The sequence below is a fragment of the Coenobita brevimanus genome, chromosome 69 (assembly GCF_032717465.1).
Source record: "Coenobita brevimanus isolate Jiangsu-jjx chromosome 69, ASM3271746v2, whole genome shotgun sequence".
Lineage (NCBI taxonomy): Eukaryota > Metazoa > Arthropoda > Malacostraca > Decapoda > Coenobitidae > Coenobita > Coenobita brevimanus.
Window position 1 is genome coordinate 27,996,824 of NC_137022.1, and position 27,153 is coordinate 28,023,976.

The window sequence follows — 27,153 nt, forward strand, 5'->3', positions numbered from 1 at the left end:
GAAGACATCTGGCAGTAGTCCAAATAAAGTACGAAATACGGTATAGTGGATTCTCAACATGCATGGTGTGTGTTATTCATGGTTGGGACATTCATGGAAATATCCAGTTCTTCCATCATGGCTCATTTGCAAATGAATTTCAGTGCATTTGTGGAAAGATGCATCTTTGTTTGGTGCAAAGCTATGCGACTGTAGGGATCGGGACAGCTGTGTGGTGATGATGAGGCAGCACCTTGTGCAGCAATATCATAAGTCTTTGTTGATTGAAGAAGATGATTGAGTGGGAGCAGGAGGAGGGTCTAATTCATGAAAAAGCTGCACAAGTCGTATTGAGAGTGATCAGTGAGCGTGATCTAAGCACTTGGTGAATATGAGCCCTTTTTGCATGTTTGAACCTGTGATTCATATGAGCATCATGTTCCCAAGAAGTTTGATAAATAATTGATTAATTGTACAATATTGTGTTTACTTCCTTTTGTCTAGAGACATTTTCAATTTCTGGCTAATGTCAGATGATTTTATTCAGCATAGGAAAGACCTGCCCAGTCTGTAGGGAGTAGAAACAGCTTCAGGAACCTCCTCAGCACAAGGAGGTCTTTTTTAATCAACTCATGCAAACAATATTATAATACTTTGTTCAATTTAGGAAAGGCCTTTCTAGACTGTAGGAGTTCACTTTGCAGGGGACTTACATAAAATACTGGTTTCAGTTAACTTGTCTTTGTGGATTAGTGTAGAATAATTGTCACTTTCTTACTGTTAAGTCTTAATTTAGCAAAAAGATTTCTCATACTTATACATGAAATGTTATAGTTTTTTTTTTTCCATTTTCCTAATTTATTCGATATATTACAGTTAGAGGTGGTGACTATCGAAAAACAAGATACTCAGTGTGAGTCTGAGGTTGGGGAAAATCCTGCACAGTTTGATGACACCTCAACTCCAAAGGTGAGCAAGGGAAATGGGTAAGTTGGTGCTGCAAGGAATTTTTAAAAACTTTCCCTGTCGTTTTACTCCAGAGGATTGGATGTAAAGAATACTATCCATGTATTCATTTAATGTTGTCAGTTGGAGCCATAATACTTACATGTCAGGTGGGATAAGCTGGAATGAGTTATAGGGACAACCACCAGTGTACATTGTATAGTTCATCTTCATTGTTAACATGGAAGTTATAAGACATTTCATTTTAACCATCATCATTCTGACCCCTTTTACTATTAATAGATGGCCTCATTAGGATATGAAAATAGGAAAAGGAAAGCAATAATAGCCTTTAACATTAGAAAGTTGATTTGTTTCTTCCATAGTAGTATGTGATAAAAGTTTAGATTTTGGAGAAATGGAATGGAAGTAGATTTTCTTCCACTTAAATATTTTTACTGAACTTTCGTACCTTTTCTCTGATCCTTCCATGACCAGGCTGAAGAAAGGGTTAATGGAACAGGAGTGAGTGAGAGCTGTGATGAACCCCAGGGTGATGAAGAGGACCAGCCACTTTCACCAACTGCAGACAACAATACCCTTCAGGTAGCTTACAGTGTGCATTAACCCCTCGACTGCAGCTAAGGTGACGAAAGTGAGACCCCTGTTGCGGCAATCCACCCAAAAGTTTTCCCTTTTCTGTTAAATAATTTTCATTGTAGGCAAGATAAAAAAAAAATATACATGCACAAGAAAGCTAAACCCTTCTATTTACCTATGAGCATTACAGTGAATGTCTAGATTCTCCTGTGTTGCCATAGAGATAAGTGGAAGCAATGTAATTTTTGGTGTTTTTTGTGTGTCGCTGTATCTGTCCATCATCCTCAATGACCCCCACCGTTGCCCACCACCCTTCACATCACCACCATGCACTATACACGTCAATTAGGATTGCACTGTGGTATATGTGTCACTTAGCATTTCAGGATCATTATTTTGCAGACATTATAAAATAAAAGAGTGTTATATTGAACAGTGAAAAACTAGTCAGTAATAGTAAATAATGCGAAATTCAACGAAATATATTTATATAGCTTACATCAGACACGTTCATTTTCCGAATATTTTATTCACTTGCACTTAAGGTTAGTTGCATTCACTTATTTACATTTTATGAGTCACTTTTCTAGAAGTTGATGAATGTGTGAAAGTCACGGTAGCAGTCTCCCAGAAATAAACCAACCTGACACTCTGGGCACCATGTTGTCACTTTCCCTCATGCTTGTTCATGCCTGCTAGTGTTCATGCAGACATAGCAGGAAGCTAATAAGATAAACTAGTAACCTCAGGCGTGAGTGGATGAATACACAAAGTTCTCAGGGCAATATACAGGACTCAACTTTTGAAATAGAATTGTGGATTTTAAAAGGAATGCGGCAGTCTGTTGATAGGTTCATTCAGAAGGAATGTAGCAGTTAAGGGGTTAAAGTATGTTGTTTAGGATAAGTTTGGTACTTGTATGCAGGTAATTTTAAATAATCACGCATATGATGGATAATTTTTTATTGTCAAAGATAGACTTTCATTGAAGCACGTTACATATTGAAACTTGTATGTGACTGATACTCATAAGTTTCATTCGTATGTGTTCTTTACTTCACCATGATGAAAGATAACTTTTCACAGAGAAGGAGATACTGGAGTGGCTTTTCTTTGCGCTCCAGCAGCACTGCACCTCAGATTGCTGTCCTTGTTTCATATTCAGATGAACCTGGAACCACAACAACAGCATGTTTGTATATGACTGTTTCATGATGGACAGTATAAGATTACATTGCACCTAGAAAAACTTCAGTTATGGAAAAGCTCACTTTTATTGAGACTTAAGCTTCTATCAGACTGAGCTTTCCCAGAAATAATTGTATATAAAGAGGTGTTACTGTAACAGCAAATGCATGTCTGTGTGGGACTTAATTCATAAAGCCATAATCAGCAATTGGAAGTCATCTGCTTATTCTTAAGGTGGAGCCATTGAATCCGTCACCAGCTTTGGCCACTTCAAATGGGGAGGTACTTCAGGCATCCCCTGTATTTCAGCCAGACCAAAGTATTGCTTATATAACGCCACCTCCCATCCCTCCGCCACAGGTAGGATATTCACAGTTCATATCATGCATTTTATTTTGCGTTGTTACTGTATTTTTGTTGAAATTGTGGATGGCTTGTACTGTGTTTGGGGTCTGTATTTTGATTCAGTTTCTGGTGTGTTTGTATTATATATCAGTTCTTGCATTCATATTTATTAAAATTGTTTTGCATGCTTATTAGTTGTGTTACATTGAAATTTTCTCATAAATCCGCACTTTACCCTTTTCCAATAACCTCAGCTTGGGTGCACTCCCTCACCTCATGGCCCTATGTTCACTGTCACCTGCCCCCCACCTTACCCTAGCCCAGGACTTGTACAGGTAAGTATTTTATTAGATATTGTTTCTTGTGTAATGATAATTTTTTATGTTTTTGGAACCTTTGAGCCTTTTCAGCTACGTATCGTCTTTATAATCTCAGGAGATGTGGCCAAGAAGATACAGTTTATTCACTACATATTGTAAAAGACATTTAAAAGGAATGGGAACCTCATTTGGAATAGCCCCCTTTGCCTAGCACTTTTACCAAAGCACCCTCACAATTAGTGACATCTGTGGAGGGAGGAGATTTTTCCAGTTCCTGGGATGTCATTTCTGTCCGAATCTTGTCCTTTAAGATGTTGAAGTACCATGCTTTAGATTTCCTACCCTTTGTTCTCATGGGATATTAGACACATCACCTAAGATATCCTCCTGTCTTTGTGTGTCTTGAACTGATTGATAACAGTGACTTTGAACCAGAAATATGCTCCCATTTATGGTCAAAAGAGAACCATTGTGTTTCACACTTATCAGTCTGTACCATTTCATCATTATTTATTCTAGAACTTTATCTGATAACATACTGTATTCTTAAGCAGCCAGAATCAGATGTCGAAATTATGAACTGTAGTACTTTTTAACTGATGCTTAGTAGCTTTTTTTTTTTATTTCCCTCTTTCTTCCCCTTACCATGTGCTGTACGTACAGTTTTGAGCTGATACGAGAGTATAATTAAAACGTATAATGAGCATGTTGTTTGAAATCTCTGTTTCCCAATCAGTATTTTGACAGGTAGATTCCTTCCTTTTTTTTTTCTTTTTTTTTCCGAAAGTGGGGATTATGGATGGTTTATATGAATTGACTTCTCTCCCTTCAGGTGTTGAGTCCAATGCCTCAGCCTGATGAGTCAGGCACACCTTCAGAATTCTCACCTTCTACCTCCACAGCATCTACTGTTCCTCACCAGTCAGAAGGCTGGGACCCCAACAGCCAAGGTGAGTAGAATAGCAAAACAGTGATGGAATTGAAAGCAGTATAAAAGAGGTGATAGAACCATAGTAACTTCATTTATTTTGGCCTCCTAATATTCCAGCTTTTACCCTTGTCTTGCTTGTGTACTTTCACCTTTTTAGGACAGTTCTCTGTTGCATGTAGGGAGATCAGGGGTTGGTCTTCATGCCATTGCCCTTTTACAGTTTTTAAATGCGTGGTGTTCATGTGTGTTATGGCACACTAAATGGATGTGGGATGCAAGGTCTAACCCAGAGGGGTGATTAGGGTTTATTTCTCACATAGTGATGCTGATGGGTCTGTACCAGGTTGCCGTGCTTACTTGTTTGACTCTAGCCTCTGTCCAGGCCCCGGTACTCCTGATGAGACAGTACAATACTGCTTTGGGTGATGGACTGATGGATGCAAGTCCAGTACTGTATTACATGATATAATGACATTTTATGTGGCTGCATAGTTATGTAAGTGGCTTTAACAATGCTATACATGCATTGTTAATGATAGTGTATTTTGTATCATACAAAATTTGTGAATTCAGCAGTACTATACTCGTTTAGTATGGTAGTAGCATTTCACTGGTCAGTCTTTTGATAGTTCTCCTGCTGTGTACTTTCTCTTTCCTTGTATCTGGATCCTACCTTACTGCATTCTCAGGTAGAAGAAAGGTCAGGGTAGTGATGATGATAAAACCACAAAGTTTTTTTTTTCTTTGTATTTCAGATCCTGAGTCCCTGAAAATGAACCAAGGGATGCCTCCTTATATGGTAAGTGTGTGTTGAGATGCCAGATGTGTCATAGATAAAGGTTTTACCATCTTATGTTTTTCACAGCCTCAGTATCAAGGGATTTGAATGAATATGGGTACAGTACATGCAGTGCATATAGTTTCCATAATAAAGTGAGTTACACTTATTATGGTGATGATATACCACATTATTTCCTTTTGATCTAGGTGTACCATGTTCCTGTGATGTATGGAGGATTTGGAAACTTTGGGTATAACCAGCAGTGGGGTTTTCCGGTTCCTGTTATGCCATCACCTACGATGGAAGCCAATAAGCCAACACCATCACCTGGTTTGTACCTTCAAGACAGTTTTTATGTTAGTTCACTATATGTGATCATGGCTTGCACAGAACCTAGCGTTATGTTACTTGACTTTGAATCAAATGGGAAACTTATCACTGGACTACTGTTTATGAGGATGTGTATTGGTATTTCTTTGTTAAGTAATGAGCACTGTTTTTTAAGTTGCAGGTAGTGAAGGTTATCCCCAGATGGTAACAGTGAGTGGATGGAGTCCTGGGTTCATGGGGGAGGTTGTACCCCAACCCCAACCAGTCCCAGGCCCACCACCACCGCCCCCACCACCCCCACCACCACCACCACCCCCCCATGCCTATCCCCCACTTCTCCGCGAGCCACCCGTTCTACCGTATCCACCTCCACATCAAGTAAGTCTCATTTATGTTGTTGGAGTTGCTGGAAAACATCACCATATGCTCTGACTATACACATCTAAGGCACTGAGAGTCAGTTGATGCACTTGTTAATGCACTGCTAATGTTCTTCTGTATAGGGATAAACATTAAAAGTACTGTATGGAAGACAGTTTGAGTAAGAATATAGTACAGTAAATGTTAGTACAAATAATTTATTGCTGGTTATTGGTACATATACATCAGCTTTTTTCTTTTTTTTCTTTCTTCCTTTTTTAGGGTAAGGCATGTTGTAATGCAGTGGGCCCTAGTTTTACATGAGTAATGTGGGGTTGTAAGGTCCCAGTGTAAATGAACTTTGCATAAAAGGTTCCATGAGATGCACTGTTATATAGCTCGTGGAGGAAGACCTCCAGAAATTTGTATGAAGTCCCTCTTATGGCGACATTAAAAGTTGTACCCCTATCACCATCGCACATGTGCATAAACACACACTGATCATCATTAGGCATATTATCATGATTACTGACTGTACAAGAATAATGATAATAACAGTGGAATTTAAACTCATCATGGCACAGTAACAGAGATGATAAATGTCGCATTTTTGCAAGACGAGACTTACGCTGGGCTTGGCTCTTTGACTTTGTAGCATGTCTTCCTTACCAGTTTATTTTTGCGTATGGTGTGTTAATATTCTTTCTGTGATATTTATACAAACTCTTGTCAGTGTAAAAATAAACTATAAATAACAGAAAGAATATATTATTCCAGTGGTAGATGGGGGACATTCACCATCCACTCACTCGATGTTGTGCTGCTCTCATGTGACTGCCCATTCCTCTCTTCCTTTCTTCTTTCCTGCCTTTCTCTTCAGTCTTTCTTTTTTTTTTTCATGTCTCTTCCTTCTGTCTGTTGGTGACATCACACTGAGAGACAAACCTAATGGTTTCTTGTTCACCAGGAAACCATTTACTGTGCTGGGTGGTGACCATATAACCAAGCTATGGCGCCTGGTGGATTAGTGGGTAATTAAGGCGCTCCAGCCGAATTGAGCCTGTGTAGGTTTATATCCACGGGTGGTTTGGGGTTTATTGCTCACATAATGCCACTCAGGGATGAGTGAGGCTAATCACTCTCATCTTAATGTCAGGACCAACTTGCCTAGAACCCAGGCATCTACGCTGAGTAACACAGGATTAGATGATGTAGTGTACTGTAGTGTAAGAAATAATACATTTTGCTAAGAAATATGTGTTTGAAAGACTCTGTAGCTAATGAAAATTGCCTTGGAATTGTATGGTTGCACATGGCTTTTTGAGATGTATTTAACTCATTCATTATGTATGGAGAAATGAATTCCCCGAGCTAGGCAGCTGAGGCCATATAGCCCCGTTAGGTAACAGGAGGGTGCTACCCCTCCCGGCATGGCAGTCCCGGGCGCGGCTCGAACTATTCATTATGTATATATCCCCCAAAATACTTAGTTGTGATTTTTTTTTCTTTTCTTAAAGACTTGTACCTTTGTCAGTTTGGGTCTTCCCCTGAATGGTCGTGGTGTATGGTGGTTTTAGTATACTGTATAGTAATTTTTGATTAGTATATTTTTCTTAATGAAGATATCCCCCATTTGTTTTACTCCAGCAGCACCAAGAAGGGCGAGAAGGGAGTAGAGAGAGACCATTTTATCCTCATCACCCACGGGGCCGGGGTAGAGGTGGCCCCCACAACTTTGGTCACCATCGTGGTAATCAGCACAATCAGCAGTACAATAATTTCCATGGTACTATGCTTTTTTTCACTAACTTGGCTTAAAATTTCCAGCTGTCCTGCTAGAATACCGAGTACGATTTGTAACAATAGATCGGCTGTAGAACATGTTAGTATTCAGTGTATGCAATGGAGAGGATGTAGAGCTATAGCATTGTCTTTTTCCGACATTGAGCAGGGTGAAATAAGATGCAAAAAGGAAAAAATCTGGGCCAGGTTGTTTATTATATCCTGTTTTGAGAGCAAGTTTTCTTTCAGGGCTGCATTACCATATACTGTAGTGTGTATGATGAAAGTTCTTAATATCCTCTTTACCAGTTTGGATAGATTGTGCTGGGACATCCTGAGAAACAAAATCTTACCCTTTTGAGGTATATCATACTGGAGATCAGAGAGCCTTGCTGTAAACCCTACCTCCCCATATGTATCAAGGGAACAGAGTTAGGATGCTAATAATGCTTTATGAGGTTTGTGTATGTCTGTGAGCAACAGGATATGAAAGTTCATGTAGATAAGAGTAAAACAGTGGATTCAAGAGAGAAAAAAAAGTGGATCATTGTACTGGTGAGAGAGAGGGGGGGAAGGCAAAATAGTCTGGCAGTGGTTCTGTTCTGGCCATTCCCTGTCTGGGGGTTCCTAGGAATGAGCAGGCATCCAAGATGATGGAGAAATGATAGAAGATAGGATTTAATGTTATATGTTGGTAAATGGAAAGACTGGAAGTGATGGAACAGTTTAGGAAAATCTATCAATCTATTGCCAGACATCTTAATCCCTTACAGGGTTTAGGTAAATATGTAAAGGAAATTGAGAGGCAAATGACACTGGAAGTTAAGTGCCTGGTGCCATAAAGGCCTTCATGTGTAATAGTGGCCCTCATGAAAGTTCAAGAAAGTTGAATGGATATAATAAGTGGATGTGTGCATACGGGAAGTTTGGAGGTTAAGGAATCAAAAGAATTGACGTGATAGAAATGGATGGATTAAATTTATATGGAGATACACATGACATTGGCTGACTCCACCCCCTGGGGGTAGGGTTTTTTTTTCAAGAATACTCCCCCAGTATCCCTGCTTCTCGTAAAAGGCAACTAAAAGGGTTGGCGGAGGGTTAGTGCCCCTCCCCGGAAAACAACTAACTAAAAAAACAAACAAGAAGCCTCGGACAAGGACTGACCAAACGATGACGACCCAGGACCGGACAAAGGACTTGGTAATGGCTATGTGGAATGTAAGAGGAGCAAATGATGAGGTGAAAGAGAGAGAAATTGTCCAGGTGCTTGAGAATGCAAAAGTGGATGTATGTGGAATGACTGAAACAAAATGGAGAGGAGAAAGTGTGAGAGAATGGGAGTATGGATGGGGTATATGTGCAGGAGTAGGTGAGAATGAGAGGGCAAAGGAAGGAGTATGTACTGTTGTGAGTAAAAGATGGAAGAAGAGCATAAGACAGTATGGATCAGTTGGGTCAAGGATTGTGTGGGTAAAGTTGAAAGTTGGAATACAAATGTGGGCGATTGTGTGTGTGTGCGCCAATGCAAGATTGTGCTAGCAGAGTGAGAGAAGAGTTCTGGACAAATGTGGAAGTGTGCATGGAAAAGTTTGGAAGGAATGAGAGAGTGTTTTTGATCGCTGATGTGAATGGTAAAGTAGGGAATGTGAAGGTGGATGGAATAGTTGGTGAGTGGGGTGTGCCTGCTGCGATAGATGAGAATGGCAGTGCGTTAGTGGACATTTGTGCTGGGAGGGGGTTGGTGATAGCCAATACCCTCTTCAGGCATAAAATGATCCACAGGTATACATGGCGAGTGATGAGAAGGGTGGGTGGTGAATTGAATGAAAGGAAGGCAATGATTGATTATGTGTGTGTGGATGAAAGGATGCGAAGATGTGTAATGGATGCAAGAGCTCTTAGAGGTTGGGGGAGTGGACTTTCTGACCACTACTTGGTGGTGGCCAGAATTAGGATACAAGTAAGATGGAGGAATGGAAGAAGGGAAAGACAAGAGGAAGGAGTAGTTGCAAGGAGAGTGGAAAGGTTACAAGAGGATGAGAAAAAGGCAGAGTATAAGAGAGAAGTGGAGGAACAATTGGGCAAATATGAATTGGAGCAGATGGGGGATGTGGAAGGTGTGTGCAGGATATTTACAGAAGAAATATGTGCAGTATGTGATGTGGTGTGTGGGAGGAAGAGAAGATGGAGGGGGGTGCAAGGAACAGCGTGGTGGACTGAAGAGGTGAGACAGGCTGTGGCACAAAAGAAGAAAGCATACAATGAATGGATGAGAAATAGGGGTGTGGAAGAAGTTGAGAGGCGGAAGAGAGAGTTATATGTAGAAAGAAAGGGAGAGGTGAAAAGATTAGTAAGAGAGAGTAAGAAGAGAGTGGATGAGGAATTTGGAAGGAATTTGAGTGTAAAGTGGAGGGACTGTAAGAAGATGTTCTGGAAAGAGGTGAAGAGAGTAAGACAGGGTGGAAGTGAGGTTAGCAGGGGAGTGAAAGATAAAAATGGTAGATTATTAGTGGAGAAGGGAGAAAAAGTGAGCAGATGGAGAGAACACTCTAAGGAATTGTTGAACATACAGGATGGAAGTACTGTGAGTATAAGTGGCTGGGGAATGACTGGCAGAAGGAGGGAGGTGAGAAGACAGGAAGAAATCAGTAGGATAGAAGTTGTGGAAGCAATGAAGAAAGTTAAATTGGGGAAAGCCCCAGGAATTGATGGAGTGTGTGGTGAAATGCTGAAGCATGGGGGAGAGATAGTAGTAGAATGGATGTGGAAGATGTGCAGATTGGCCTGGGAGGAAGGTAGAGTTCCGGAGGATTGGAAGTCGGGTATAATTATTCCCTTGTACAAAGGAAAAAGGGAAAAAGAAGTGTGTGGTAATCATAGGGGCATTTGTCTTCTTAGTATAATAGGAAAAGTGTATGGTAGGATACTTATTGACAGAGTTAGAGAAAGAACAGAGGAAATAGTTGGAGAAGAACAGGGAGGGTTTAGGAAGGGAAGAGGTTGTGTAGATCAGATATTCATTCTTAGATCTTTAGTGGAAAAGTTTCTAGAGAAGGGAAAGAAGTTGAATGCGGCTTTCATGGATTTGGAGAAAGCATATAACAGGGTGGATAGACAAGGATTGTGGAAAGTATTAAGAATATATGGAGTAGATGGAAAGTTGTTGAATGCTGTGAAGAGTATGTATGATGGTGTGAAGGCTGCAGTGCGTGTGGATGGTGAACTAAGTGAATTTTTCTCTTTGAAGGTTGGGTTGAAACAGGGATGTGTCATGTCTCCATGGTTGTTCAATCTGTTCATGGATGGGGTAATAAAAGAGGTACAAGGTAAGGTAGTGGATATTAGAGTGGCCCTGGTGAGAGAGGATAGTGTTTGGAAACTCCCTGTATTGTTGTTTGCAGATGATACTGTGTTGTTGAGTGAAGACGAAGGAGAGCTGCAAGGCTTGGTGGATGAGTTTGGGAGAGTGTGCAAGAAACAGAATCTAAAGGTGAATATAGGGAAGAGTAAAGTGATGGTCTTTGAGAGAGGTGAAGTCAGTGAATGTACAGCGAGGTTGGATGGCGAGGAAATGGAAAATGTGAGTACGTTTAAGTACTTGGGGAGTGTGATGAGTGAGGATGGAGGTTTGGAGGGTGAAGTGCTTGAAAGGTTACAGCAGGGAAGAAAGGTTGCTGGTTCTTTGAAAGCAGTGATAAGAAACAGGGAAGTGAGCATGGAAGTGAAAAAGTTACTACATGACAGTATTGTGATACCAACTCTAACCTATGGAAGTGAAGCTTGGACAATGTTGGAAGGACACAAGTCAAGCGTGAGAGCAGTGGAAATGAGTTATTTAAGAGGAGCCTGTGGAGTCACATGGAGAGAGAGGCTGACAAATGAGGATATAAAGGAGCGTTGTGGTGTGGATGTGAATGTGATAGGAAGTGTTATGAGGAACACACTGAGGTGGTTTGGCCATGTGGGGAGGATGGAAGGTGAAAGACTGACGAAGAGAGTGTATGTGAGTGAGGTGGAGGGGGGAACAGGGAGGGGGAGGCCGAGGATGAGATGGAGGGATGGGGTGGAGAGGTATATGATAGAGGGGGGTGTGAGTTGGGAACAGGGCAGTGAAATGGCGGGGGACAGGACGACGTGGGGGCGATTTGTTTGTGGCCACCCCAAACAGGATTGAGGCGTCTGGCAATAGATAGATAAATAGATAGCAATCATTGTAATGGTCTTCATCCCATAGGCATCAAGAAGCACATATTTTTGTGTGTAGAACATCATACCCGTGAGATGGAGCCTAACTTGTTTTGAATTTAGATATGTGTGTATTTTGTGCTGTTATGTTCTCAGTTATGACCTAGAAGCATCTCAAATGTTGTTTCTCGTGTAGCTGCGTTTTGCTTTTACACAGTTTATGCCATTAAATGATGACAAATTGCATCAGCGGGAGATAAAGTTAGTCAAGAAACTGACAATGATCATATTTTTGTGATATAAGTAAAACTCTTTATATCTCCCAGGCATTTTGAGTTAGAATGAAGAAATTGGTGATGATGCATTGTTTAGTCTGGTTAAAATAATAAATCTCTCAGGTGTGGGTGGGGGTCCTGGAGTGCGTGGTGGAGGGTTAGGGCCTCAGCGCCCCTTGCCTCCCAGATTCCAGCGAGGTGGGGGAGGAGGGCCAGCAGGTCGAGGTGGAGGCCCTAGACACCAGCAATATCATAACACTGGACCACCACACCATTATCCTCACCCCACCCCACCCCACCATCACAACACACCACCACATCATTCCCACCGTCCTACCACTCACCAGTATGAAGGACAGCCACTAATGCATATGGGATCCCGAAAATCTAGTTCAGATAGTTTAACATCACAGGTGAGTTTAAATAATGAGTGTTGATTGTTTTCCTTTGATCACCTTCCCCCCTCCCCATCCCCCATTCTTTTCCCATTCACCTCCATGTCTTCAGATTGTGTTAGTGTAAATTTTATTTTGTTCCAGCAGCTTTAGTTTTTGTTCAGATAGTTTAACAATCAAAAGCCCACTATCTTCTGTAAACATCCAACAGAAATAGACTTAAATTCTGTTGTAAGTCTTATGTTTGTTTATGTGGGAAATTGCATCACACATGGAGACTGCCACACTAGTCCTTTGTAAAAATGTTAGGTTAGTGTAGATTAATATCTTTAACCAGGCAGAGATGGATATTAACACAGATGTATGAATTTTAAACTCAGTCTTGTCTCATAATGAGGTGTGAATGGTTTAAGGTAAATTGTTTGGGAGATCTGTATTGAATACCAGTTTATGCCAGGGTTGTTTAATTCAGGACTGGTATGTAGGTGTTCGTAGGTGTGCTTGTACGTCAGTGGGTCATGTGAAAGATTAGTAGTCTTTTTAACAGATTTCAGGTAATCAGATTTCCCTGCCCTAGTTGGGTTTGCATTAACATCCTTTCGAACACCACAATACTGCACTAACCACTTTATGTATGTATGCTGTGGATGAATGCATTAGTTTCATTTGCTAGTCTTTTCCTTGGCAGGTTGCATCAGGAGGCAGTGTTGGGTCAGGTGGTTTGGCATCTCCTCCCATAGTAACATATGTGGAGCCTGAGCGTGCCCCTCCACATGCCATACTGCCAATGCCTCCCCCAGATACCACAGTCATGCCACAGCCAGACGCAGTCCAAATGCCACCACCACCACCAGGGTACTTCTCAGCTCCCCCAGGTATGTGAGAGTGGTAGTCTTGTACACCCACAGACATATGAGGCCCTTAATAATATACTGGGCCATCTGAGGGGGAGGGGGGGAGTTTTGCAATATTTAAACTGCCCTATCTCCGTAGGTGCTAGAGCTATCTTGACATTTTTTTGTGTTTTAAGTTGTTGCTTGACTTGTGTACTTACATGCAATAACCTCTTACTTGTGCTGTCTATGAATATTCATAATGATATTGTGTGAAAGCAAATTATTTCCCCTTGCAGTCGGACTGAATCTCGGATAAAATGTTATTTGACTATTATTAACCACAGAAATATGGAATGGTAAAAGTAGTGACTTAGCGTTTATATTTTATCATTTGGAGAATTGTTAATAATACTTTCCACCAAATATTCCCTGTTGCATATCAAACAGGCTGTAATAGTAATATTGCATTGAGATGTATCACTTTTATAGAGGGCTCAAGCACGGTTTGATCTGCTAGCCTTACACCTCACAGTAACATTCTCTTTATAATGGAAGACATAATGAGGTGGCTAACTAATATTGTTAATACAGAAGTGTATCGTATGTCTAGGTGACATGGGATGGAACAGTTGGTCACACTGACTCAACTGGCCTCTGACTTGCTATGGTGGAGGGATGGTAAACTGTTGTCACTGTTTAATTTCAGTCAGTTACCTTCATTACATTATGGTAGACATTGCTTTAACAATAAGAATGTATTAATCTACGTGCTGTGAAGGACATGTTCATTAAAACCTTTTGAATTTGAATGACCAAGTATTATATTCATGCTGACCTTGTGATATCATGTGGTAAGCCTGGGAGTAAGATACTGTATTGCCAAGTCAGGCATGTGTTTTTTTCTAATAAACTTCTGTCACACCTTTAAGAAAAAGAGCTTGTGAGGTACACTAGCAGAAATAATTAACAAATGTGCATACACATTTGTCGATGATCATTCCTTTGTTTCCATAAAATCAACACCATAAAATACAGCAGCCAACCAGGATCACCATTACAAGTGACAAAGTCCATTCATAGAATTCTACATTTTGGTATGGCAGGTTACCAGGTATCGTCAACCAGCCACTTGACGTGCAGAAGGTTCATATGTCCACGGGTGTTCCTATAGTTTAACCCCTTAGTCTAAAGTAATTTATTCTTCTGACTTAGACTTTTTTTTTTTTTTTTTCCAGCTTAGGAACAGGGCTTAATAGAGTTTGTTTCCAGCCTCCTCACTAGAGTATAAGTCATCTCTCCTGAGCATTAAAAAATTGTGTGGAAGAGTATAAGAAAGTATGCACCTTATTAGGGAAGGGGTTAGTGAAGGTTGAAGTTTTATGTACAATATTGTACTGCATTGAAAAGCAAGTTTGCCTCACTACTGTAGTAATATCAGTGTATGGCAGCTTCAGTACTCCTTATATTTGCTATTTTATAGAGTAGATTTTAAGTCATGGAAATGCATATCACCAAGTATTCTGCCTACAGTACTTGGAGACATCCAAACATGGCAGTTGGATATGGGATTTGTCATGTGATAGTAAACTTTGCAGTTGAAAAAAAAAACAGAAGGAGTTGTAAGATTCTGTGTTATGGCAAGACTGCTGATCTAGGCAGTATAATAAGAGCCTAGCCAGGCCACTATTTTTTTTTTTTTTTAATGAGTGACTGAAAATTTTCTTGACTTTTAGAACCAAGAGCATTTCATTACCTTAATGATAAGAGTAGTAGGGATGACTCTGGGCATTGTGCCATCCCTTGTTGGAATGATTATGTTTAAAAGAGTAACTTCTGCTGTTGTATTTGCATTGGCCTAATGATGTTTTACAGGTTATGTTGTTACTGGCCCCTGGATGTGGAAGATGATGTAGGAGTATCACCAGTTCACTTCACACCCACTGTTGAACTACACTTGATCGCCATTCTTGTTTGGATGTAACAGCACTTGGCCATATGTATAATATAAACAATATCCCATTACTCATACACTGAGTTTTGTTGCCACTATTTAATCATTGTTGTTTTCATAGATTATGGCTGTTTTAATTTAATTTTATTGAAAAATTCATTAAAATTGGCATTTCACTCATTTTAATCACAGTTCTTAACATTCCTTGTGATTTTATATACAGGGGGGAAATTAAATTTTGTAAGGGGTACAAACCTTTGAAGAGAACAGGAATTTTATGCTATCTCTCAAATAACTATTAACTGTTCTGGTTTAAAACTGTTTAATATGTATTTATTCTGTTATCAGTGCTATTCACTTCAGTAATACCCATTTTCATTTGAGTATGCTCTGATTTTTTGTTTTAAATTTAGGTAGCAATATACCTACTTAAAAAAATTTGAAGTCCTAATTTCCAAGTAAAGCTGTGCTTTACAAATTTTACAATTATGGTTTTGTTTTTGAATGTTCTTTTAAAATCAGAATTTAATTACTGATATAACATGTTCACCTTAAAAGTACCATTATCAAATGGTATGTACGAAAAAGTATATACTGTAGTGCCTTAATGGTACCCGTCCTACTGTTTCATTCCACTAATGTTGCTTAGTGTTGTATTGTCTTTCTCAAGAACATCAGAGTTTGTTCAGTTGTCTAGTCCAGTAATACAAGAAAGCTTTTGATTTATTTTTGTAAACATTTTGTAATTAATGTCATGTTCAATATAAATAAAATATCTTGTATACAACATATGTCATAACCTACTAAGCACGTACACTTGTTCTAGAAAGTATCAGTGCATACTTCACATGAGACACCACAGACCATGATTTGCATAATGGTTGGTGATTCTGTTCCTCATAGATAAGCCAGTTTTCATGAGAATGCATTATATTGTATGCTTGTGGCATTTTTTGTAGTTAGTATTGTTATCATTGAATATTCAGATGATAGAGCATGCATCTTTGTGGGCCATATGAGCTGTACTGATTCATCCATCATCCAATCCTACATTGCCCCATGAGGAGCATAGGAGCCTGGGGCTAGGCAAGTTGGTCCTGACATTTAAGATGAGAGTGACCAGCCTAACTCATCCCTGAGTGGCATTTTGTAGGCAATAAACCCCAACTACCCCTCAGATATAAACCTTTACCGGCTCAATCCGATTGGAGCGCCTTAATTACTCACTAAACTACCAGGTGCCAAAATTTGGTTATATGGTTACTACCCAGCATAGTAAATGGTTTCCTGTGTACAGGAAAAAATATGGGAGAAATGGCATTCCCCTGAGCTAGACCCTGGATTGGATCATATAGCCCCGCTAGGTTACAGGTGGGAGCTACCCCTCCTGGGACTGTAGTTTCCGGGCACAGCTTGAACTCACGACCCCCTGGTCCTGTGCACGAAGCTCAACCTCTGTTCACCATTTGGCTTGTCACTCTGTCTGTGGGTCTCTCCACTGAGTGACAAGCCAATTTCAGATTATCATCAGAATAGTACTGTGAGATACTTTTTGGAGCTGGCATATATGACAACTTCAGCTCATGCAATTCTGGGACCTGTGTAAACAACTCCCACCTTCAAACTCACTCACTCATTAACTATACCCTTTAATCATCCTATCAATATCTATTAGTCTGTATGACCATACCATCTAAGCACACTATGCCATCCTTTTATCAAGACCACCTTATTGCAATCCTTCACACTCTAACCATCTCAATGTTCACCTCTACTTATACTGGGAATGAAATATACTCTAATTTTTGTTAGCAGATTTCCCCCTCCATTCAGCTCTTACTGATTTCTAAATGTTTTTGAAAAGTTTTGTACATGCTTTCCTTGTTCCTTTGATGGTGGCTCTGCACGCTGCTTGATCTCTGTTCAATCTCCTAACAGATAATTTTGCTCTTCTTGGTACTGTACCCCTCCACATAATCCCAAGTGTTTAGTAGGTCTGCTTCTTGATACAATTCTTCATTTTAAACATCACATTCTCATCTTTTCACCCAGTTTTTTGGGGGTTTTGTTTTGGCGTCTACCACTGTTTGTTTGATGAGCTCAAACACAAGAGGAAAAAAAATAGGTTTCAAGTTATTTATACAGGTACTGGGAATGTGGAGATGCCAGCTGTTGTAATTATTCTGCGGAAGAGGAAAAAGTTAAATGTTGATTGTTTTAGGTGCTTGTTCTGTGTGTACATTATGCCTGGCTGACTCAGTAGATAAGGATGATAAGACTTTTTTTTTTTTTTTTTTTTTTAATGGTAATATGACAATTTTCTACATCCAAACCATGCAATGAGCTGCATTTTTTAATGCTTACATGAGAAATATGACAGCTTAATTTATTCCTATTCTGGATATACTGTACTCCTGGACATCCTTACAATTGAAAATAATGATCACATAATTATAAAAAATCACATTTTGTGTGGGGATATATAAATTAAAATAAAAATGCTGTTTCATCCCACTACTAAACATAACTTACCAACGAAACAATTTATTAAGGTAATTATAATTCGAAGTTCAGTAACTTAAAAACTGCCATATGATTAACTTTCTTTGTTCATCTTACCATAAAGTGTACAGCTAGCTTCCTACTTGATCTACACTGGGTGTTCAATGAGAATATTTAACATACTTTTCCAGAAACTGCTTTCTGAATCTTTCATCTGTGTGGTTGCTTACATTTCTTCTACAGTACTAGCAATGTGATGATGCTGGTACTTACGTCAGTACATAAATGTTAAGATTCTGCTTGGTCCAAATTGTAAACTTCTTGAACTTCTGTTCTATTTTACTTCACAATTAGTGCTTCAAGTATCTTGATCTCTTGAGCATACCCTTCATTGCTAGTCCAAGGAGTCTCCAATATGAGGGGAAGGTCATTAAAGTGACCACAGTTCATGATGCGGCGGAATCCATCCAAACCAATGGTGCCCTTACCAATGCGTTCATGTCGGTCAAGGTTGTCACCTGCCTTACCTGTGTGAGGTAATTCAGAATTACTTTACAAAGACATCATCATCATCCTAACCTTACTCCTCACTGTTAAATGGGGTGGATATAGGCCTACAATAATTAATAAAAATGTGGAAAGCAGTGATGAACTATACGTGCCATTTCAAGTGGGAAAAGCCATCCAAGATGAGTCTCGTCTCTCCATGCTGCTCGATCTCTGGCAGCCTTCTTATTCAGTCCCTTATCCTTGATTTCACACTCCATGACCTCGTCCCTGGTCTTTTTTTGATCTTCCTCTCGCAACCCTACCCCCAACGTTCACTCTTCTCACTTTTTCTTACTTAAACTTTTCATTGGTACTGAAAGTATGGTAATTTTAATACAGTATTACTCACCCTTTGAATCATTTATGTGTAACCCACGGAGAAACTGCCATCCAATTATTTGTTCAAAATCATCCAGCAGTTTTTGGAATCCTTCTTTAGTAGACAGATCATAACCTGAAAGAATTGCCCATTTAGCATTTTGATTACAAAAGATTTCTTTTTCAAACTAAAATGCTAATGAGAAGCAAAGTACTTCATATAACTGATATGGAAAAAAAGGGGGGGGGGAAGGAGGAGGCCAGTAACTACTGTCAATAGCAGAGAATGTCTCACGTAAACTATCGTAAAGCACTATCATGATAGCTAATTTTGGCAATGCTGGCATGTCTGATATAAAAATGACATCATAAATAAGAATAGTAAAGTCACAGACTGGATCCAGTACCTGCAGCATGGGCATGGCAGGTATCCAAGCACACACCTACACGGGTTCGGTCCTTTACATGTTCAATAATTGTCCGCAGCTCATGCAAGTCACCACCAATTGTGAAGCCCTGCAAAAGAGAGAGTGACAGTGAGAAAGAGAGAGAGAGAGAAACTAAATTTCAAGGCAAGGGACTAAAAATACATAATGTGCAAATATTTGAAATGGAACTTCACCCAGAAACGTGATACAGGTAAAGAGAGACATTATCGACAAAAGAAATTAGCAAGAGAGGAGACAAAATTTCTACAAACTTATGACTCGTATCCTTGTATGACACCCTCGCTAAGGATGACGCCAGAACAAATCACGGTGACAAAGCAAGAAGCAGCAGCTTGTGGAACCCAACCCATTTCATATGTTGGTGTCCAGCAGAAGGTATAATAGAATTACTGAGTACAGGGTAACTGAGATGCCTAAGAGCATATGGAAAGTACTGCTCACTCATTCAGGAGTGGGTAATTGGTCCCTTCATCTTAAATGTCTGACTAAGCAGCCTTGCCCTTGGCTCCTATGTTTCCAATGGTACAACACAGGACTGGATGATGGACAGAGATGCTAGTACAATATTATTAATTTACCTCCTTCCTGAAGGAAATTATTGCCGTATTACAAGTTTCCGTTCAAGAGTACAGTAATACAGTAATACTCATACAGTACCTGGCAGCACATGTTTTCAAGAACACAGATAACTCCTTCTGTTTGCTCGTGAGCTAGGTTGATCCCTTCTGCGATAAGCTTGCAGCACTCTACCCGGCTCAGCTGACCCAAAGTTGACCCTTTGGAAAGTACAGTATACATAAGTATCTATTATGGGGAACAATGACTGAAAAAAGTCTGGTTTCAATTTAAAATCACCCAGCATTGCATGGTTCAGTCAGGATTCCACTGCATCTAATGTTCTTCATACTTAAGGCATGTCTATCACTTTATTCCCTGATGCACCACGTTATAATGATTTTATATATGTCCAGACACACTAAGCAACTCTCCCAGTTTAGGAATATTAGCCAGCAGAGGATAGTGAGTAGTGATGGGGTGAAATATAAGGCAAACTTTTGTTCCCAACTATACCTGGATGGAAATTATAGTGTGGGATGCCGAAACGCTGACAACGCTTCATTTCCTCAACCAGCATAGCACGACTTTTGACCAGGGTGTCCTTGTTGCTTGATCCCAAGTTCATCAAGTAGGACCCATGAGGTAGCACCAGATGAGGAAACAAACCCTGAGGCACAAAATAAGTTAGCTTGATGTGATGGCAATAGAATTAAAGGCATATAGCATGTGTCTGAGGCAAAAGCAGGAAAATTAACTACTTCACTATGATGATGTTCTTTTCAGATTGTGAAAAAATTCTTATACCTAAGGGGTTAAGCAAGGCTATACCTAACCTCACCAGTTTAGGAAAATCCCTCCTTTAAGTTAAATATAATAATCTATAAATAGCCATCCATCCATCATCCAATCCTACGTTGCCCCATGAGGAGCGTAGGAACCCAGGGCTAGGCAGTTGGTCCTGACGTTTAAGAGGAGAGTGACCAGCCTCACTTATCCCTGAGTGGCATTACGTGAGCAATAAACCCCAACCCTTCACTGGCTCAATCCGATTGGAGCACAATAATTACCCACTAAACCACCAGGCGCCAAAATTTGGTAATATGGTTACCACCCAGCGTAGTAAATGGTTTCCTGGTGTACAGGAAACCATTTGGCTTGTCACTCAGTGTAGAGTCACCCACAGGCAGAGGGAAAAGGAAAGAATGAAGGAATGAAAGACAGAAGAGGGAGTGTAAAGTCACCCGCAGGCAGAAAGACGAGGAAAGAATGAAGGAAAGAAAGACAGAAGAAGATGGAAGGAAAGAAGGATGGAGGAAAGGACAGGTCAGACACCCGAGAGCAGCACTACACTGAGTGAGTGGATGGTGAGTGCCCCCACCTACCACAATCTATAAATAGCAACAATAAAAATATGTACAGTAGTGAGATTTGGGCAGTAAAGGAAGAGGACAACAGTATGATAACATACACAGATGATAATGATCAGATGTAATGTACGTGTAGTGCACTCTTGAATGACAGGTCTCGGGATTAGGATTATGAATGAAGAGCTGAGAGGTAGAAAGGGACTTGAATGTATCTGTGCTAAGATGAGGCAGTTTGAGATAGTTTGGACTTGAGGCGAGGATGACAACTGGGTGCACTGGGTGGAAGGGTTAATCATACCAACATTTGCAATTAGGCTCCTGTGGTTTAATGGGGGAGGCGGTGGCTGAATCAGTAGACAGGCAGCCTGCTGTCCTGATGGACCCAGGTTCGAATCCCGGCTGGGGCAGGGAACAGTTTAAGGATTTGAATTTCCTAAAAAAAAGCAGACTTTCCTAATCTACCAGATGACCCGCCGACGTGTCGTAAAAATTCCCCCTTTAATACCAGTACACCAGTCCTGTATGAGACAGCCCTAGCATGTATTCAATATGGATGGTGGGTGTTAACGCCGAAGTGGTGACATGTGGAGGTGTAGGAGGACTACTGGACCTTGGGATAGGTTACTGCCCCCGAGATATAGGCCCTAACGCCTTTGACCAGAGTCAGTCACACACACACACACACACACACACACACACACACAAAAAGTCAACTGAAACGTAACCATCTGGCACAAGATGTATGTAGCAGAGTACCAAAGCTGTACTGACCATGAGAGGGTTCAACAGCAGATTACCAGAATTCTTTAACTTACTTTGCTCACTTTCTGCCATTTCTCAACAGTCACATCATCCAACGGCTTGGCTGCCCACTGACGCTGACTGCGTAGAAAAAGTGCAAAGGACTTCGCTGAGCATTCCTCTGCATTTTCAAATGCATTCCATACTCCACCTATAATGATAATTATCATTAACTTAAGTTTGCCCAAATGCATGGGCCACAATCCCACTCACCCCCTCAAAAATTCTGGCTCCACATGATAGGTCAAAAAAATTATGCACGTAACTCCACACTCACCAATATGATGGAGTCAATCCGATGAATGTCAAGCTAAAAAGAGGGGGAGGGGAGACCCTGGTCATAAACTCTGCACAAAATTCACCCAGCCAGGTCAATCTCTTGTCAGTTCCCTTGTATCAACAGCTTTCATACCTCTCTATCCGACACACACTATTTTCCAATTCACTCTCCTCAATCCACTGACAATCCTCAACAGTCCCATCTCCACTGCTCATACTCCTAACTTTTCATTTTCACGCCACACCACAGTCTCACATCTATATGTTGAAAATGCTCTGAAACTCCTGTATGCAAGCCTTGCAGCTGCCATACTCAGACCTCTGTTTTTTATCCAGCCCTTCACAGCACCAGCCTCTTTTCTTCCCTGTGCTATACTTTACATTTATTTTGCACATTTACCTCTCTTTTTCTATCACTGCAGCCAGGCATTTAAACCTTTTCCACTTCAATGCTCTATCCATTCGTGGTAACATCAGACTGAGAAAGTCACCTTCTCTTTCAATGATCATCATTACTCTTATCCACATTTACTCTCAAGAAATGACACTACAAAAGGATGAAAATCTGGGCTGAATGAAGATGGAAGAGCTATAGCAAACTAAAATTAGTGTGAAGAAAAGAACTTTACCAGCTCCCGAGACGTGACAGCCCATGTATTTGCAACCAGTGGAAGGCACAGAAGGAGGTCCATCTCCCAGGCTTTCATATTTGATAGGTCGCGGCACCGGAGGATCCTGTGGAATTTTTTATTATTACTGCACTGCATATTTTACACATTACCAAACTTAACTAATATTAGTGAAGTTAAATGCACATTTAACACATTACTAAACTTCAGTAACACAGTACTTCAATGCATATTTAACCCATAACTACACCGTTAACACTTCACTGCAAATTTAACACACTGCCAAACTTTTAGGTAACAGATAGATGGAAATTATCAATCCTGGGAGGTACTGTTGTGGAAATGGACTATGGCCTTAACTATTTCAGTACGATGATTTTTTTTAGTTTATGTCGATCTTAGCATATGAGTTTATTTAACTTACAAGAGTTCCTTAGTAAAGATGTTAATGAAGCTATAACTTAGCTCTTCAGTTCCAAAATTCTAACCTGAATGAAACTGTGAAAACAGCAAGAATAAAACAACATGACCACCATACTGAATGAATGCAGCCAATAAAAGCACAAGATACTGGGTATGAAGAAGGAATATTCACCAATGCTAATTTTTAAAAACAAATTACAGTATTATATATACTAGTAAATATCTATCTATCTATCTATTGCCAGATGCCTTAATCCCGTATGGGGTGGCCACAAACAAATCGCCTCCATGTCACCCTGTCCCCCGCCATTTCATTGCCCTGCTCCCAATTCACACCCCCCTCTCTCATATACAGTACCTCTTCACTCCATCCCTCCATCTCATCCTCGGCCTCCCCCTCCCTCTCCCCCACTCCACCTCACTCACATACACTCTCCTCGTCAGTCTTTAACCCTCCATCCTCTCCACATGGCCAAACCACCTCAGTATTTTCCTTCTAACGCTTCATATCACTTCCACATCGCAATGCTTCTTTATATCCTCATTTGTCAGCCTGTCTCTCCATGTGACTCCACAGGCACCTCTTAAATAACTCATTTCCACTGCTCTCACTTCTGACTTATATCCTTCCAACAACGTCCAAGCTTCAATTCCATTGAAGTAACTGTTTCACTTCCATGCTCACTTCCCTGTTTCTTATCACTGCTTTCAAGGAACCAGCAACCTTTCTTCTTTGCTGTACCCTTTCAAGCACTTCACCCTCCAAACTTCCAACCTTACTCATCACACTCCCCAAGTACTTAAACATACTCACATTTTCCATTTCCCCACCATCCAACCTCACTGTACATTCACTAACTTCACCTCTCTCAAAGACCATCACTTTACTCTTCCCTACATTCACCTTCAGGTTCCGTTTCTTACACACCCTCCCAAACTCATCCACCAAGCCTTGCAGCTCCCCTTCGTCTTCACCTAACAACACAGTATCGTCTGCAAACAACAATACAGGAAGTTTCCAAACACTACCCTCTCTCACTAGGGCCACTCCAACATCCACTGCCCTACCTTGTACCTCTTTTATTACCCCATCCATGTACAGATTGAACAACCATGGCGACATGACACATCCCTGTTTCAACCCAACCTTCAAAGAGAAAAATTCACTCAGTTCACCATCCACATGCACTGCAGCCTTAGCACCATCATACATACTCTTCGCAGCATTCAACAACTTCCCATCTATTCCATATATTCTTAATACTTTCCACAATCCACCACTGTTAATGTAAAGCACTTAGCCTGCCCTAAAAATAAACTAACCTCTGCCTTTTTCTTGTTCTTCTTGGATTTCACTTCCTTCTTCTCTTGTTTTATCCTCTGCTCTGATTCCTCTCCATTCCCCTTATCTACTGAATTCTTATCAGCCTTTCCTTTCTTTCCATCACCTTTCTTCTTAGCCTCAGTCTGCTTTCCTTTCTTCTTTGGTGATGGCTCAATCACATCTTCTGAGGAGTCCTCTGTAGATGACTTCTCTTCATCATTCTTCTGTTTTGTCTTAGTCTGCTTTGCTTTTCTCTTTAATGGTGACTCATTATGCACATCTGAGGAGTCCTCTGAAGATGGCTTCTCTTTGACATTCTTCCTCTTTTTTGCCTTAGTTTGCTTTGCCTTCTTCTTTGGTGGTGACTCAATCACATCTTCTGAGGTGTCCTCCACAGACGACATCTCTCCATCATTCTTCTTTTTTGCCTTACTTTGCTTTGCTTTCTTCTTTGATGGTGACTCATCAGTCACATCTGAGGCACCCTCTGTAGGTGGCATCTCTCTGTCAACTTTCTTTTTAACCTCAGTTTGTTTTGCTTTCTTCTTTGGTGGTGACTCATTGCTCAAATCTTCTGAGGGATTCTCTTTAGATGATTCGTTTTTAGAGGCTCTCCTTCTCTTGGGTGTATTGTCGCCTTTGCTTGCATTTCCTACATCAGGATTAGTTTTCACACTTCTTGCACGCATTTCATATTTGCTTGTATCCTTTGTTTCTGCTCTATCGGTGTTACTGGTGTTTCCTTTCACATCCGACTCTTTCCCTTTGTCCATCTTCTTTTGCATTTCCAACCTTAAGGTGAAGTACTACTAAGCCTGAAAAAATGAAGAAATGATAAAATGAACTGCAATACATAAGCCAGTGAGTCATTTAACATAGCATGACCTTACCTGTATTTTCTTTATTGCTAAGGATTTTGACTATTAAAAAAAAACTGTAGCCAAATAAATGTAGTAACAAGTACAGTAACGGTAAGCCCTAAATGGACTTACTGATCCTATTATCATACACCTTAAAGTTACCAGATTTTCTTCTACTTTAGATGCAGTCTGATATAACTTAAAAAGTTCAGAACAGCCAATGCTTAATAGTATCCAGTCTCGCTGGATATGGAAATTTGGCTTTGTTAATATGCATTCACGTTTCTGCATTCACCATACAGAAGTCTCCAGCACCTTGCTCCCTCCCGGCACTTCCTGATCGTGACACTGGATTGCCATGAGAGAACCATTTCCTGGCTACTTTGTCCTCACATATCTTTTGTCCTCCCAGCTGATCTCTTTTTTCTTCCCTCTAGCTCACCAGTGTACAGTTTGTTCTGCAAGGCTATCTCTTCCTTTATAACACACAGTTACTCAGTATGGTACAATCTTTCCCTAACATAACCTCAGAATCCTTACGGGACCTACAATGTGTACCGTACCATTCCAGGCTCTGCTAGATGCTGGATTTAAAATTTTTGGCCAGTTTACTAGTTTACTATGATTCATTAACTTTTCCACACTGAATTTCACTGGAAAATATCATACAGATCAATACTGCTGTACTTCTAAAACAAGTAAATTTTTGTGTAATAAACCAGTGAAAATCAAGTACTGTTGAGAGTACAGTACTAGCCTGTCACTAGTGTACATCATTCAATGGACCAATAACTTTTATTAGTATAGACATTTTTCTCTCTAATCTTCAGCAACCAGTATTGCAATTACTGCACGAGGAAAAAATATACCGGTAATTACAATGGCTAAATACACCCAATATTTACTGTAACAATGCAGCACAAGTCTTCTATATCATATAGCAATATAAACCAAAGGTTACACTGCAAATTTTTGAGTAACAGCATGCATGACACCAGTAAATGCATCGACTACCCTACACTGGAAATGATAACCTCACAATGGAGGCGCAAGGAATATAAGCCATTACGTGACTTAAAGGGGATATACGATATGACACTTCCTCATGTGTAGTCCTTTGCTCCCTACAGGACATACTGCTACGTACCCCCACCCATTACCACCGTATTCAAGTCCCATAACACTACTCACAGCGATTAATTAATCTCTTGCTCTCTCAATCACTCTCACTCAGACCCTCAGTGCGCGGTCGCGTGGTGCGTCACTCGCAACAACAAACATAGATACAATGATAGAATAGAGAACTGGAGCTGCTGTTTTACGTCCTTTTAAATGAAAAGATAATTTTTTATTTTAAATATTTAAGAGTTTCTGTCATTATCCAGTTTGTTTCCACTGGAGGTCCTTGATTTATTTTTTCATCGACTGAAATTTCTGTTACGAAAATATTCTCTGAGGAAGGATTCCCAGGACAGTGGACGGGTTTATAACTATTCAACTCAGACCTTTCCTAAGATACAAAATGATCAAAGCTGAAATATTTATTTAGACTTTGGAAATGATATTCCCGAGTACCTGAGGTACAGTCATCAGCACGAGAGAGAGAGAGAGAGAGAGAGAGAGAGAGAGAGAGAGAGAATGCGTTTGTGAAATGACAGGTTGGAGTGAAAGTTCATTTGGTATTATGCGAATATAAACGTAAGAGAAAATGCTTGTGACGATAAATATGGAAATGTCGAGTGCTTTGGGGAACAGATAAATAGATAGAGAGACAGATAGACAGATAGAAGTAAAAGTTACAATAATGTTGAGGATGCTTTCGAGAGTAGATAAGGTAGTGAGACTGCGTCTAAACTTAATAAATAAAAAGATGGATATAGTGAAAGTG

General features: G+C 40.2%; 2 protein-coding genes across 2 annotated transcripts in view; one reads left to right on the plus strand and one right to left on the minus strand.

Moving 5' to 3' along the window:
- LOC145406171 (uncharacterized) overlaps positions 1 to 16,003 on the plus strand; it is a 56,215-nt gene extending 40,212 nt beyond the window's left edge. Inside the window, exons 16-27 of the mRNA XM_080277369.1 lie at positions 856 to 948; positions 1,423 to 1,530; positions 2,947 to 3,072; positions 3,312 to 3,392; positions 4,210 to 4,327; positions 5,064 to 5,107; positions 5,296 to 5,419; positions 5,595 to 5,778; positions 7,402 to 7,565; positions 12,148 to 12,437; positions 13,108 to 13,294; positions 15,128 to 16,003. Coding sequence (XP_080133495.1) covers positions 856 to 948; positions 1,423 to 1,530; positions 2,947 to 3,072; positions 3,312 to 3,392; positions 4,210 to 4,327; positions 5,064 to 5,107; positions 5,296 to 5,419; positions 5,595 to 5,778; positions 7,402 to 7,565; positions 12,148 to 12,437; positions 13,108 to 13,294; positions 15,128 to 15,168 — 1,560 coding nt within the window. The 3' untranslated portion in view covers positions 15,169 to 16,003. The remainder of the gene's footprint in view (positions 1 to 855; positions 949 to 1,422; positions 1,531 to 2,946; positions 3,073 to 3,311; positions 3,393 to 4,209; positions 4,328 to 5,063; positions 5,108 to 5,295; positions 5,420 to 5,594; positions 5,779 to 7,401; positions 7,566 to 12,147; positions 12,438 to 13,107; positions 13,295 to 15,127) is intronic.
- An 879-nt stretch (positions 16,004 to 16,882) lies between these two features.
- On the minus strand, positions 16,883 to 26,515 carry LOC145406172 (uncharacterized). Its single transcript, XM_080277370.1, has 9 exons — positions 26,457 to 26,515; positions 24,405 to 25,220; positions 22,659 to 22,764; positions 21,765 to 21,901; positions 20,096 to 20,249; positions 19,682 to 19,800; positions 18,983 to 19,091; positions 18,607 to 18,711; positions 16,883 to 18,235 (listed from the first exon to the last, which is right to left on the minus strand). Exons 2-9 carry the CDS (start codon positions 25,188 to 25,190, stop codon positions 18,048 to 18,050), a joined length of 1,704 nt encoding a protein of 567 aa, XP_080133496.1. The 5' UTR covers positions 25,191 to 25,220; positions 26,457 to 26,515; the 3' UTR covers positions 16,883 to 18,047.
- Positions 26,516 to 27,153: the final 638 nt, after the last annotated feature.

Bases quoted from the DNA above. Each gene is read 5' to 3' on its own strand.
- LOC145406172 (XM_080277370.1), bottom strand. From the start codon at position 25,190: ATGCAAAAGAAGATGGACAAAGGGAAAGAGTCGGATGTGAAAGGAAAC. The intron at 19,801-20,095 runs GTATAGTTGGGA...TACTTTCCAAAG, and splicing joins ACACTATAATTTCCATCCAG to GGTCAACTTTGGGTCAGCTG. The intron at 18,236-18,606 runs GTGAGTAATACT...TACCTCACACAG, and splicing joins ACACATAAATGATTCAAAGG to GTAAGGCAGGTGACAACCTT.